The sequence below is a fragment of the Schistocerca nitens genome, chromosome 2 (assembly GCF_023898315.1).
Source record: "Schistocerca nitens isolate TAMUIC-IGC-003100 chromosome 2, iqSchNite1.1, whole genome shotgun sequence".
NCBI classification, from domain to species: domain Eukaryota; kingdom Metazoa; phylum Arthropoda; class Insecta; order Orthoptera; family Acrididae; genus Schistocerca; species Schistocerca nitens.
In genome coordinates, this window is record NC_064615.1 from 456,333,507 (window position 1) to 456,346,269 (window position 12,763).

General features: G+C 39.8%; 1 protein-coding gene across 1 annotated transcript in view; it reads left to right on the top strand.

Moving 5' to 3' along the window:
• LOC126235089 (ATP-binding cassette sub-family C member 4-like) overlaps positions 1–12,763 on the top strand; it is a 257,022-nt gene that overhangs the window by 200,755 nt on the left and 43,504 nt on the right. Inside the window, exons 16-17 of the mRNA XM_049943823.1 lie at positions 1,657–1,807; positions 2,037–2,143. Coding sequence (XP_049799780.1) covers positions 1,657–1,807; positions 2,037–2,143 — 258 coding nt within the window. The remainder of the gene's footprint in view (positions 1–1,656; positions 1,808–2,036; positions 2,144–12,763) is intronic.

Below are 12,763 nucleotides of genomic sequence, written 5' to 3' on the forward strand. Positions count from 1 at the left end.
TGAAATAATGGAAATAATTTGGAAAAAAATTTTGCCAGTGGAAATTTTGCCGAAAGAAATGATTAAGTTGTAAAAGCAATTAAAAAATCGGTCGCCAGCTCAACTGATGAGCGACACTACTGTTAAGTACGTGAATAATTGTGTCAAAAGTAAAGTTTACCTGTTTGTAGCGCAGCAGGTGGAACGGGACCTTTTACGTAAGTGCTGTGTCAGGCTCAGTAGTCATATAAAACAATGTCATAACAATCTAATTACACTTAAACATTAATGGATAACTTTCAATAAGTCTTTTGATAGTTATTTTGTTCATAATTTGTCAGCTAACAACACAGATAATTATCTATCGATATTTTGAATAATGGACTGACATTCTGTCTTTAAAATGAGGTACTTTGCACAGTTTAATCTACTGATAATAAAATATATTGCCAATAATTGATTAATTATGTTTTGAATGATAATAATTCGTTAATTGGGGGATTGTCAGGTGGAATAAGCTTTATAGTTTCATGAAATGTCCTTGAACTAACTTCAGCTGAATATGCATTGAAATAAATCTTAATAATCAAATTTATTACTTCAGTCTATTATTAAGTTACTACGGTTGGCGTAAGCTTATTAAGTGCAACAATTAACTACGATAACCAGTCTGAAATTTACTCTTCACCGTCTATGCAAATAATTTGATAATTAACATATTTTCTCTTGATAATGGCGTGACACACTCGGTTCAATAAGGTAAGGATCGGAAAGAACCTACTTGGTGTTGTTGTTGGGTGGAATGTAATTGCAACACTTCGATTATAAAGTGCTTGTTATTAATTGTTCATCTTCAGAGAAAAGCACAGTCACTGGCAAGCCTTCTACAATTTTACCCTACGAAAATTTCGTAGATCTTACTTCCCTCGTTGTCGGTGGATCGACGGAAGTCCACGGCAGCCACACAATGTGGCAGTGGGCTTTTACTGTTGCGACTTGGGCCCACAGTGCGCTTCACATTTAAGCCCTCGTTTCTTCAGCACTGTGCCCATTAATCCATAATAACTTGCCCGGCCATGCTTCCAGATATGCCGACCATTACTTTCTCGTCGTGCTTAGATCCACACACTAGCCGTTAGATGTAACACAGCTAGGACTAGCAGCACTCGACTGTACGTCTTACTCCGAGCACGGCGTCACTGCTACTACTGCCCGCTGGCGCGCTCCCGCGCCCAGCGGCACGACAAAACAGTCTCTCTGACTTCAACGTTAACTAAATATGCCCTGACTTGCCAGTGTTAAATATCACATAATTTAAACATAGTATTTACAATACATATTTACACTGGTCAATATATCGTGTACAAACAGTTTCATGTGTTAAGTAAGCGAAAAAAATTAATAGCAAGGATTGCGTTGTAGCGTCACAGCGTTCTTAATTCTTAATTTTGTCTTAAGGTGACTTTTATTTTCACATCTGATGTTTCGCTGACTTTGCCATCAATTAACTATTGCCTTCCACTGTTATGACTACAGTGGTACAATGATATTTTTACTTAACATACACGTTTTGTTAGCTATAGACTTATAGTTTAATATTTTATTGTGGCTGATTTTACTGTAACTGGTATTAGTATTATAACTGGTTTAGTATTATGACTATTCTCAATACTGCAGATCTACCTTGTGCTCTGCGGAATTTTGGCCATGGTCCTAGTGGTGAACTACGTTCTCATCATACCCATGGTCATAGTCGGTGGAGTATTCATTTTTGTGGCTAGACTTTTCATGTCTACTGGGAGAAGTGTGAAGAGACTTGAAGGCATCCGTAAGTATACATGGGTGTTTATACGCAATCAACGATCTTGAAATTTATATTGTTTGAAGCAACCACAAGAAATTGTCTTACGAGTTTATTTATTTATATTCAAGTCTTGTTAATTATGTTAGGACTGAAAGATAATTACAGGAAATAAAATTTGCGACGTGTATTACCTAAGCTAAAGACTGTGTGGTATGTTTTGCCCCTGCCATTTTTCTCTTTCGCGTTGTTTCAGGTAGAAGTCCCGTATTTTCTCATCTTTCCGACACGCTCAACGGATTGGCAACAATAAGGGCATCAAGTGTCCAAGATGTAGTTAGGAAGGAATTCGATGGGTACCAGGTGGGTAGCTGTTGTGGTAGGTGAAGTCTTATCAGTTTATTTCTTTGGAGTTAGGTATAGTGTCTTTCAGTAAATAAGATCCCACAATTTCTTTTCAGTACGTATTTACTCTTAAGAGACAGATTTGGTGAAAATATCGATCAACATTTCTTTTACATGTGCTATTTTTCTACATAGCCTCCATCACGTTCTACAGCCTTACGCTATCGTTATGTGAGAGCATCTGTTGGATAAGCTGTTACCCTGTCCTCGTGGCCATGTTTTCACACCATTATTTACGCTCTCATCATCTTGAACGTATGTACGACGAACCAATTCGAAGTTTAAACGGAAGCAGCACATTGAATGACCAACCAAAATTGTCTAATGACACTACATTACCATCAACTCTGACAACGTCATAGCTATGAGGAATGCTCTTTCAAAAAGAAAAATGCACAGTTGATTATACTCGGGGCTACAGGCTGCTATGACCTGATACAACCCTATGTGACTTTGTTTTGTGGGCACTTACCTGCTACGATCTAAGACACATCGACGTGAAGCTCTATCATAGGTAACGGAATCAGCACTGCATGAAACCCCCTATCCAAACTCTCCGCTTCTCTGGCTGTGGCAAGGACAACTCCAGTAAACGACTTCAACAGTATCCTCAATAATGACCTCCAATTGATTGAACGTAACTTTCACAATGACTGAAGAACCGCATTTTGTATGCTTCGCTCTGGATGTAGAATCCTTGATTAATTTTATATCCTTGATTAATTTTATATCTCTCTTATCCCTCATTCATACGCAAATTGATAATCTTTCGATGTTACTAACAATCAGTACCATCTATAGGTGCTAAATGAAAAATACGAAACACTGTGTTTTGGGAGTAGTTGGCGTCGTTCATTATTGTGCGACCGTGAATTTCAAATATTTCAAGCGCCCCAATCTGGTTCCCACTGTTGCATCGGACATCGTGATTAAGAATAAAAGCAGGTACTGTATAATTACTACAATTTATAGTTATCTCGATGACATACAGATCACATCCACGCCGGCTAATTCTGATCATAAAAGGAACTCGCCGACACTTCCAAAGTATGAGCTGTTAAACACAGATATAGAACAGGTGTCAGGGAGGTGAAGAAGCACAATGCAATGTGTCTTTGATCGAAGTAACTATTTTTCAAAATGAAAACTAACATAATTACACAAATACATACAGAGGCTTGTAGGAGAACGGGTAACGAAGGAAGTAACATGAGAATTTACCAAAACAAGAAAAGAGATATTTCTAAAGTTATCAATATTCGAAGCTTACATACTATGGAAATCCCTTTCTATCATAAAAGAAAATATACGTCACAAAAGGGAATTTTGTCTCTGCACCGACCCCACAAACGAAGCATGAAAATGGTCACATTTTCGTGCCGAAATCAAATGGTTCAAATGGCTCTGAGCACTATGGGACTCAACTGCTGAGGTCATCAGTCCCCTAGAACTTAGAACTAGTTAAACCTAACTAACCTAAGGACATCACAAACATCCATGCCCGAGGCAGGATTCGAACCTGCGACCGTAGCGGTCTTGCGATTCCAGACTGCAGCGCCTTTAACCGCACGGCCACGTGCCGAAATCAACTTTAGACAGGTTTCACTATTAAAGTGTCATGGGTCACAAATATTTAGCAAGAGAGATAATGTACAAACACTTGTTAATTGCAAATGTCACATTCACGTACTTAAAAATCTGTATCAATTTATTACTCTCAGAAGCTTAAGGATACAGGGTACTTTCCCGGCTCAGTATTATGTAAAAATCAACACCTATTTCTTTCAGGCACTGTTTATAATGTATATGTTTTACAGATTTTCTGTTGATATCAGGTACTGCAGCACACTTTCCAAACAAATTAGAAGTATTTTGAATATTTTTGAACCTGCTTAGGGTTATTAAAAAAAATACAAAGAAACTGATGCAATTTTTTTTCCAAAATGCTTCCTCAAATTGAAGTACAATTTAATCCAATGTTATACATTTGAAGGAGACCAATTTTTGCCAGATATGCATGACTTGTTGCTGAGGTACTAGACCTATTTAATTCCACCTATTATGTACATTACAAGAATTAAAAAAATATCACATCTCACATTTTAATTTTTATAATTTTTTTCCCAATAAAATGTTATTTTTCCTATAATTTAGTTGATTCTGCATCATTGGTCTACTTCTACTACATAAGTATGTACTATTGCAAGTCACAGAAAAAAAATTATGGCAATGTTTTAGAAACTGTAGGAAATATTTGTACCTGATATCTGAACAATAAAACTTGCAGGAAATTGCGAAGGAAGATATGAGTCTAATTAAACTGTGCCTCAGAACATTCCTGAAGCATAGTCTTCATCCTGCAGCACTTCTTCATGTTCAAGCTTCTTCTTGGCATTCCTTTTAGCACTTATTGCTACTTTGGTAACTTGAAGAGCAAATCTTTCAGCTTCATGCACCCGTTGTCTGTCACACGCAAGCAATTGATCTTCCATATTAGAGCCACATTTTATACCTAAATTTCTCAGGACTTCCAAACTTTCTATCACTTCATCAATGAAACATATCACTGCATCTAGTATACCAACTGTAATGTCTTTAGACCCACAAAAATATTATTGGGTAATCTTTCCCATATGAAATGGTTGAACTTTACGTTCGTATTCTGAGTACCCCCATGAAGACATTTACTTAGCAAGGGTCACTCAGGTCTCTAAAAAGTGGTTTTATTTCATTCATAACAGGCTCAGGAAACGAATGCTTATTATGGTATATTTGACCACTTTCTTTTGCTTTTTGGCAATCACACCAAGAATCTGCTCTTTTAGGGCAAAGTCTGTGAACAGGGTTGTCATCTGCGGAAACTTATGAAAGTAGAAAGTATATGGCCAATACAGCTTTTCTCATTGCTGTAACACCATGCAGAGGTGCAGTTCGTTTAATTTCCAGTCCATAATAACTCTGAAGAAGGTCTATTTCAGTTTCTGTCAATCTGCCTCGGCCAGACAGAGATTTTCCATCAGATAGAAACTTTCCTTTCATTCCTCTTCGTAGCTTCCTCAATCTAACACCCATCCTCTTCTGAACATGCCTACAACACTCCAGTTTTGTTACCAAGGTATCACCATAAACATCTTTTTGAAATAATACTGGTTTGTGTAACAGAAATAACCCTATAATGTATACACCAATATAATCAGAAAAGACTACAGAATTTAATAAAATCATAAAAATTACGAATTTCACACCATTTATAAGTACCCTGTATCCTTAACTAACTACTGCCCCACCAACATGGAAAAGGCCAGCAGAAAAACCACGAGAATAAAAACTGTGGCGAGACCTTAAGACCTCACGCAGCTCGTACAAATGTTCACCTGTGGGCTAAACCAGTTCATGGAAATGTTAAACTGTGGGCCAAATCAGTTCAAGCAAATGTGTGATTGTGAGGTAAAGCCAAGTCTTTTACAATGTCCTTTGTCAACGCACATACTGTACATATATACGAGAAGCGTTTAATAAGTTGTGCAACACTTTTTTCTCGATTAATTTCGGTTGAAAAATGCAGAATTTATTGTGGAAGATCGATGAATGTTCTCGCTTCAGCTAATATAGTTTCATGAAGGTGTCTGCGTTATAAGTGGCCTTCAAAATAGGCTCTGTAATGGAGGTGTGTTCCAAGCGGAGAGCTGTCATTGAGTTTCTTTCGGCAGAAAATCAGAGCATCGTAGATATTCATAGGCGCTTGCAGAACGTCTACGAAGACCTAGTTGTGAACAAAAGCATAGTCAGTCGTTGGGCAAGGTGTCTGTCATTATCGTAACTAGGTCGTGCAACCCTGTCCGATCCCCTACGTGCGGGCCGGTCGCACAACAGTGACTCCTGCAGTGTTGGGGGTGCTCTACGGTTCACAATCAAATACCTCGCTGCTCAACTGGACATCTAGTTTGGTAATGCTGACACACTCGTCCACCAGTTGGGTACTCATAGAATTGTGTCCGCTGGGTTCTACGTCGCCTAACAGGAGATCATAAAGAGCAACGGAGGAGCATCTGTTTGGTCCGATGAAGACTGCTCCGCAGGAAGCGGTACGTGGATGATGGGGAGGTTATTGTTGCAGCCAGACGTTGGTTCAGACGTCGACCAGTAGAGTGGTAACATCCGGGCTTGTTGGCCTTCGCAGTAAGGTGGCGTAACGCCGTGGTATTGAATGGAGATTATGCTGAAAAATATGATTTGGTAACTAAAACAGTAGGGAATAATATAGTGCATTGTAATCGTGAATGAAACTACCCTCCTTTCAGGAACAAATGTGTTGCATTACTTACTGAACACCTCCCGAGTATACATAATATGAAAATTAAAGTTTCGCCACATTTAGTTTTTCAACTTCAGCAAAAGCTTTTAAATTTTCAAAACCGATGACAGCCACAAAACTGTCGTAGGTAAAAAGTTTTGTTATCCATTTATTTTGTACGAACTAAAACTAAATGACACTAGGGAACAAATTATGTGATGTTCATTATAGATTCTCCCTTTAAAGACGTTTTAGATAAAACGTTCTTCTATTTATGTTAGTTTTAATGGAAGTTTCAGCTGAAAGGGACTGGCGGTGGTTGCGTTGTCAGCGGTGGACAGGACACGGAGGACTGCAGACTCGGTTGCACAACGGCCCAGGATCCGTTGTCGGAATCCAGGACCTTCCAGGAAAGGTTTTCGGAGCCCGGGGACAGGGCATCTCGAGGTCACTCAGTATAGGGATACAGGACGTCATGATGATGGCCGCATTTTGCGGATTAATGAAAGGATAGACAGACAGGAGTTAGAATAGTTGTACACACGAGATACAGGAGTATGCAGAAGGAAAAGTTCACTTCAGGTTACAGTTAATCTGTTTCCTCTAATTGTTTCCAAGCATGATGATTTTATATCAAAATTTGTTGGTAAATCTCGTGAATTTAACAAGTGGCTGAAGTATCATTTTATGACCCTGACAGTTATAATTTTAGCACTACTTATTTTGGGAAACACGTAGACAGTTTCAGTTCGTCTTTATTATTATTGACCAGTCTATCATGAACACAGCACACAGTGTCCCAATTTTTAAATTTCTTTTGTTTGTTCGTTGAACGCTAAGGAAGTGCACGTTTACACGAGGACGCCGACAACAATTAAATTCAAACCTCCACACAAGGTGGCTCAGAGTCCAGGCTGCGCCACGTTATAAAACCGACTGGCTCCTACATATTCAATGTTGACCTGCTAAGTATTCCGAACTTGTTTGTGTCATCACCGACTTCGAATCGTTCGCTGTCACTTTTTGCGAATTTAATCACTGACTCTCTCCCGCAACATACCAGCAGTGGTAACTGAAACACACTTTCATTGCCAACTAGCTTTTGCAACAGGTGATGCAGCTATTTCGCATCATTACCTACCCCTGTGTCACCTTTTGCTCGCTTTCAGTAACAGGCTGAATGCGCATAGCGCAGTTCATTATTTAGACTGGGTCAATTAAATTTTTTCTTTTCCTCACTTTACTCATAGTAAATTATACATGGTCAGGCCTCACCCATGAGTAATATAACCGCTAATCAATTAGAAATCTTGATTTATATTTATTCAATCATTTATAATTTTCTTTTCTCGGCCTCTGAGAGCATATGATCAACTAATGTCACTGATTCATTTACTAAGGAGTAACTCAGCAACTTTCAATATGTGAAACAGCATATCACAAACACCAGAACGTGGAAACGACACCAAAAAAGAAAATAAATAAATGGTCATCTCGAAATATTACCTAGTAGATTCCATTGACTTGGAACCTGTACATCTCTTATTTGAATATCTACTTATAAAAATAAGTATAAACTTTAAATAAAATTACTGTAATAGGCAATTACCACCAAGTGCTTTAAAGCCACAACTCTTTTCTTTCACTCAAAAAAATACCAGATGGTTAATCCGTTATTGTTCAGATGTGTTACTATTCATTTATAACCTACAACAATATCTATGTTTATATTGACTAATTTCCAGATAAGTATCACACGCTCCTCTAACTTTACACTTCTTTCTAAATTTATGGATCAGTATTATTAGCATTTAGTACATCACATAAGCTCCAAAAATTCCAACTATGGAAATATCTTCAGCGAATCAAGAATAATGTTGTCATTTGCTAATGATAGTAATGAATCAAATTCTTATTAGCAATTATATACAGGGTTATATGCTAGATCAGTCAGCGAAAACTATTGCTCCTCAGACCATTACACCGCTATCATTTTCCATTACTGTATTGTCATTCCAATTTTCTACTATCTCCTTACAGTTATCAGCCTTTCAGTTATCATAGTGACTAATATCATTCTCACAATTTGATAAACGCTTGCACGGATGTTGCAGGGCAGGGTTGTACTGAGACATAAATGTTAAGCAAATTTCGATACGTTGCATCGTTTTCGAATTACTTAGCACTGAAGTTAGCCAATCAGGTCATCGTGCGTACAAATCCAAGTTTCAGCTAATCAAACAAAGCATTCTTTTGGCAACACCGCCCCTGGCACGCCACTTGACTTTGGTTTGTGTTGAATGTTTGGCTTTGTTTCCTTCTATTTTCACTTTTTTTCTATGTTCTAAGTCGTTTGGCCAATGCTTGTAATTTCTGCTTCTTTTCATCTAATTGCTCTATCGCTTCTTGTTGTGAGATTTTACCTAACCTTTTAGGTTTTTTTTCTGACATTTCATTTCTTATAAATTGTGTTAGCTGTCCAATGTCTTTTCTCAGTTTTTCTATTCTGATCTATAGCCTGTGTTGCCATGCTGGTTTTGTGGGTTTCTTCTATGTGTTGGTTGGTTCTGATCTCTGCCTAGTGTGTATATTTAGTGTAGTGAGTGCTCCTATATAAACCAGTAGTTGTAACTCTTCCATAGTTGTGTTTTCATTTATTTTGTTGTGTATGATTGTGTTGATAGTTTTTATTGTTGTCGCGACTTGTGGGTTATTTGGCGGTCTATGCAAGATTGGTCTAATGTCTGTATTTGTGTCTTTGTATTCTATATACACTCCTGGAAATTGAAATAAGAACACCGTGAATTCATTGTCCCAGGAAGGGGAAACTTTATCGACACATTCCTGGGGTCAGATACATCACATGATCACACTGACAGAACCACAGGCACATAGACACAGGCAACAGAGCATGCACAATGTCGGCACTAGTACAGTGTATATCCACCTTTCGCAGCAATGCAGGCTGCTATTCTCCCATGGAGACGATCGTAGAGATGCTGGATGTAGTCCTGTGGAACGGCTTGCCATGCCATTTCCACCTGGCGCCTCAGTTGGACCAGCGTTCGTGCTGGACGTGCAGACCGCGTGAGACGACGCTTCATCCAGTCCCAAACATGCTCAATGGGGGACAGATCCGGAGATCTTGCTGGCCAGGGTAGTTGACTTACACCTTCTAGAGCACGTTGGGTGGCACGGGATACATGCGGACGTGCATTGTCCTGTTGGAACAGCAAGTTCCCTTGCCGGTCTAGGAATGGTAGAACGATGGGTTCGATGACGGTTTGGAAGTACCGTGCACTATTCAGTGTCCCCTCGACGATCACCAGTGGTGTACGGCCAGTGTAGGAGATCGCTCCCCACACCATGATGCCGGGTGTTGGCCCTGTGTGCCTCGGTCGTATGCAGTCCTGATTGTGCCGCTCACCTGCACGGCGCCAAACACGCATACGACCATCATTGGCACCAAGGCAAAAGCGACTCTCATCGCTGAAGACGACACGTCTCCATTCGTCCCTCCATTCACGCCTGTCGCGACACCACTGGAGGCGGGCTGCACGATGTTGGGGCGTGAGCGGAAGACGGCCTAACGGTGTGCGGGACCATAGCCCAGCTTCATGGAGACGGTTGCGAATGGTCCTCGCCGATACCCCAGGAGCAACAGTGTCCCTAATTTGCTGGGAAGTGGCGGTGCAGTCCCCTACGGCACTGCGTAGGATCCTACGGTCGTGGCGTGCATCCGTGCGTCGCTGCGGTCCGGTCCCAGGTCGACGGGCACGTGCACCTTCCGCCGACCACTGGCGACAACATCGATGTACTGTGGAGACCTCACGCCCCACGTGTTGAGCAATTCGGCGGTACGTCCACCCGGCCTCCCGCATGCGCACTATACGCCCTCGCTCAAAGTCTGTCAACTGCACATACGGTTCACGTCTACGCTGTCGCGGCATGCTACCAGTGTTAAAGACTGCGATGGAGCTCCGTATGCCACGGCAAACTGGCTGACACTGACGGCGGCGGTGCACAAATGCTGCGCAGCTAGCGCCATTCGACGGCCAACACCGCGGTTCCTGGTGTGTCCGCTGTGCCGTGCGTGTGATCATTGCTTGTACAGCCCTCTCGCAGTGTCCGGAGCAAGTATGGTGGGTCTGACACACCGGTGTCAATGTGTTCTTTTTTCCATTTCCAGGAGTGTATGTCAGCTGAAATTTTTCTTCTATATCTAACATGTGTGTCACTTCGTGTTCTATTTGTGCTTGTTCTGGTGGCTGTCTTAAGATTTCGTTTTCCTCTGATTGTTTAATTGGTGCGTGTTGTCCTTTGTTTGTTTGCTCTGGGGTGTTTGATTCCATTACTGTATTTTCTTCTTCTTCTGATTGCACATTATTTTGTTGCAGTATTTGTTGTACTTGTTGTTTGATGTTTTCTAATTCTGACTGGGGTATCCTGTTATTTTTGATTATTACATGGATCTGATCAGCTAGTCGTTGTTCTGTTAAAAATTTTAATTCTGGGTATCTGGTAATAAATGTTGTGTATACTTGTGATCTGTATCCAGTTGTGTTGGTGTCGATTAACTTCATCTGACCATCTCATCCTCTGTCTTTGTTTTCCTTCTAGGGTGGTTGCAGGAAGCATATCCTGCAAAACACCTCTATTAGGATTTAAATCATTTTCCAGTTGGCTAGCAGTGTCGTTACCATTGTGGGCGGGCATAGGGTTCAAACGTCGTCCCCGACCATGACGGCGCTTGTCCGAGGCTTCATTTGTTCTGTCCTGAACCACACAAAAAGGGGGGTTAGCCCTATTAGTGGTTTGTTCTTTTCGTCGCCTTTTACGAGTGGCAGAACATACCGGTGGCCTATTCTTTTCCCGGGCCTCCACTGGATTTATTATTATTATTATTTTATTATCATTATTATTACTATTATTATCATTATTAAGTAGCTTGGATGTATTAGTGACTTGTACTGTACCAGAAATGCACTTGTTACTGTGAGCAATGAAAAGTATTAGAACCATTGTAATATTAGGCTAGATTAATTAAAGAGGATCGGAGTCGATTTGTACAGCCTCAATTACTTAAATGCAGTTTAGTCGGGGAAATTAAATCTAGGAAGGGACAAATGAATCGATCTTCCATCAGATACGGAATTTAAATAATGGATAAGTAACAGGTTTACAAGAAGTTTCATGAAATATATGACTGATAAAACAAGTACTGTCTCATGCAAAAGTAGGGAATTTGTTCTCATGAACTAAAGGCCTAATATTAGCATTCCCAGATAACTAAATAGATAAGTAATGTTACGACAAACACTCACGAAAGTGGAAGCTTAACTGCCCTGAATGCTAGGATAAATATGTGTTCCTTGGCCTGAAGTATTTTGTGTAGAACTTAATTTACTGTTCATTCTAAGCTGTAATGTGAAAGCATTCTTCTTAAAGGATACAAGAGAAAGTATTTTTTCTAGTCTTTAGCTGAAAAGTTAATAAACTGTCTAGTGGAAGTAATATAACTGATGAACTACGATCTGGTAAATCATATGGGGACTTCTTTTTTTTTTAGTTTAGAGGTGACCAACAAATGTAAGCTACAGAGACTTGTAATAAGCAATGATTAATGTTATATCTTATTATCTCCCTTGTGCTATCATAAATTAGATTTGTTGGCAGTATATATATGTTGCGCCGTTTCCGAGTTATTTAGCACTGCACTGCACTGCACTGAAGAAATTTTACCAGACAATAGATAACACACACATTAAAACAGACAATCCACTAAACATAACAGACATGGAACACTTCTGGAGCAACATATGGTAAAACCTGGTACAACATAACAGGCATGCACGGTGGATACAAGCAGAAACAGACACATACAAGATGATACCACAAATGCCTGAAGTGATAATTTTGCAACATGAAGTCACCCAAGCAATTAATTCTACTCACAATGGGAAAGCCCCTGGAAAAGATAAAATAGCAAATTTATGGCTAAAGAAGTTCACCTCAACACATTCACATCTAACTAAATTATTTAACAGTCACATTGCAGACCCATACACATTCCCTGATACACTTACACATGGAATAACTCATCTGAAACCTAAAGATCAAGCAGACACAGCAAACTCAGCTAAATATCGCCCCATAACATGCCTACCAACAATATACAAAATATTAACTTTAGTCATTACACAGAAATTAATGACACATACAACACAGAACAAAATTATAAATGAAGAACAAAAAGGTTGTTGCAAAGGAGCACGAGGATGTAA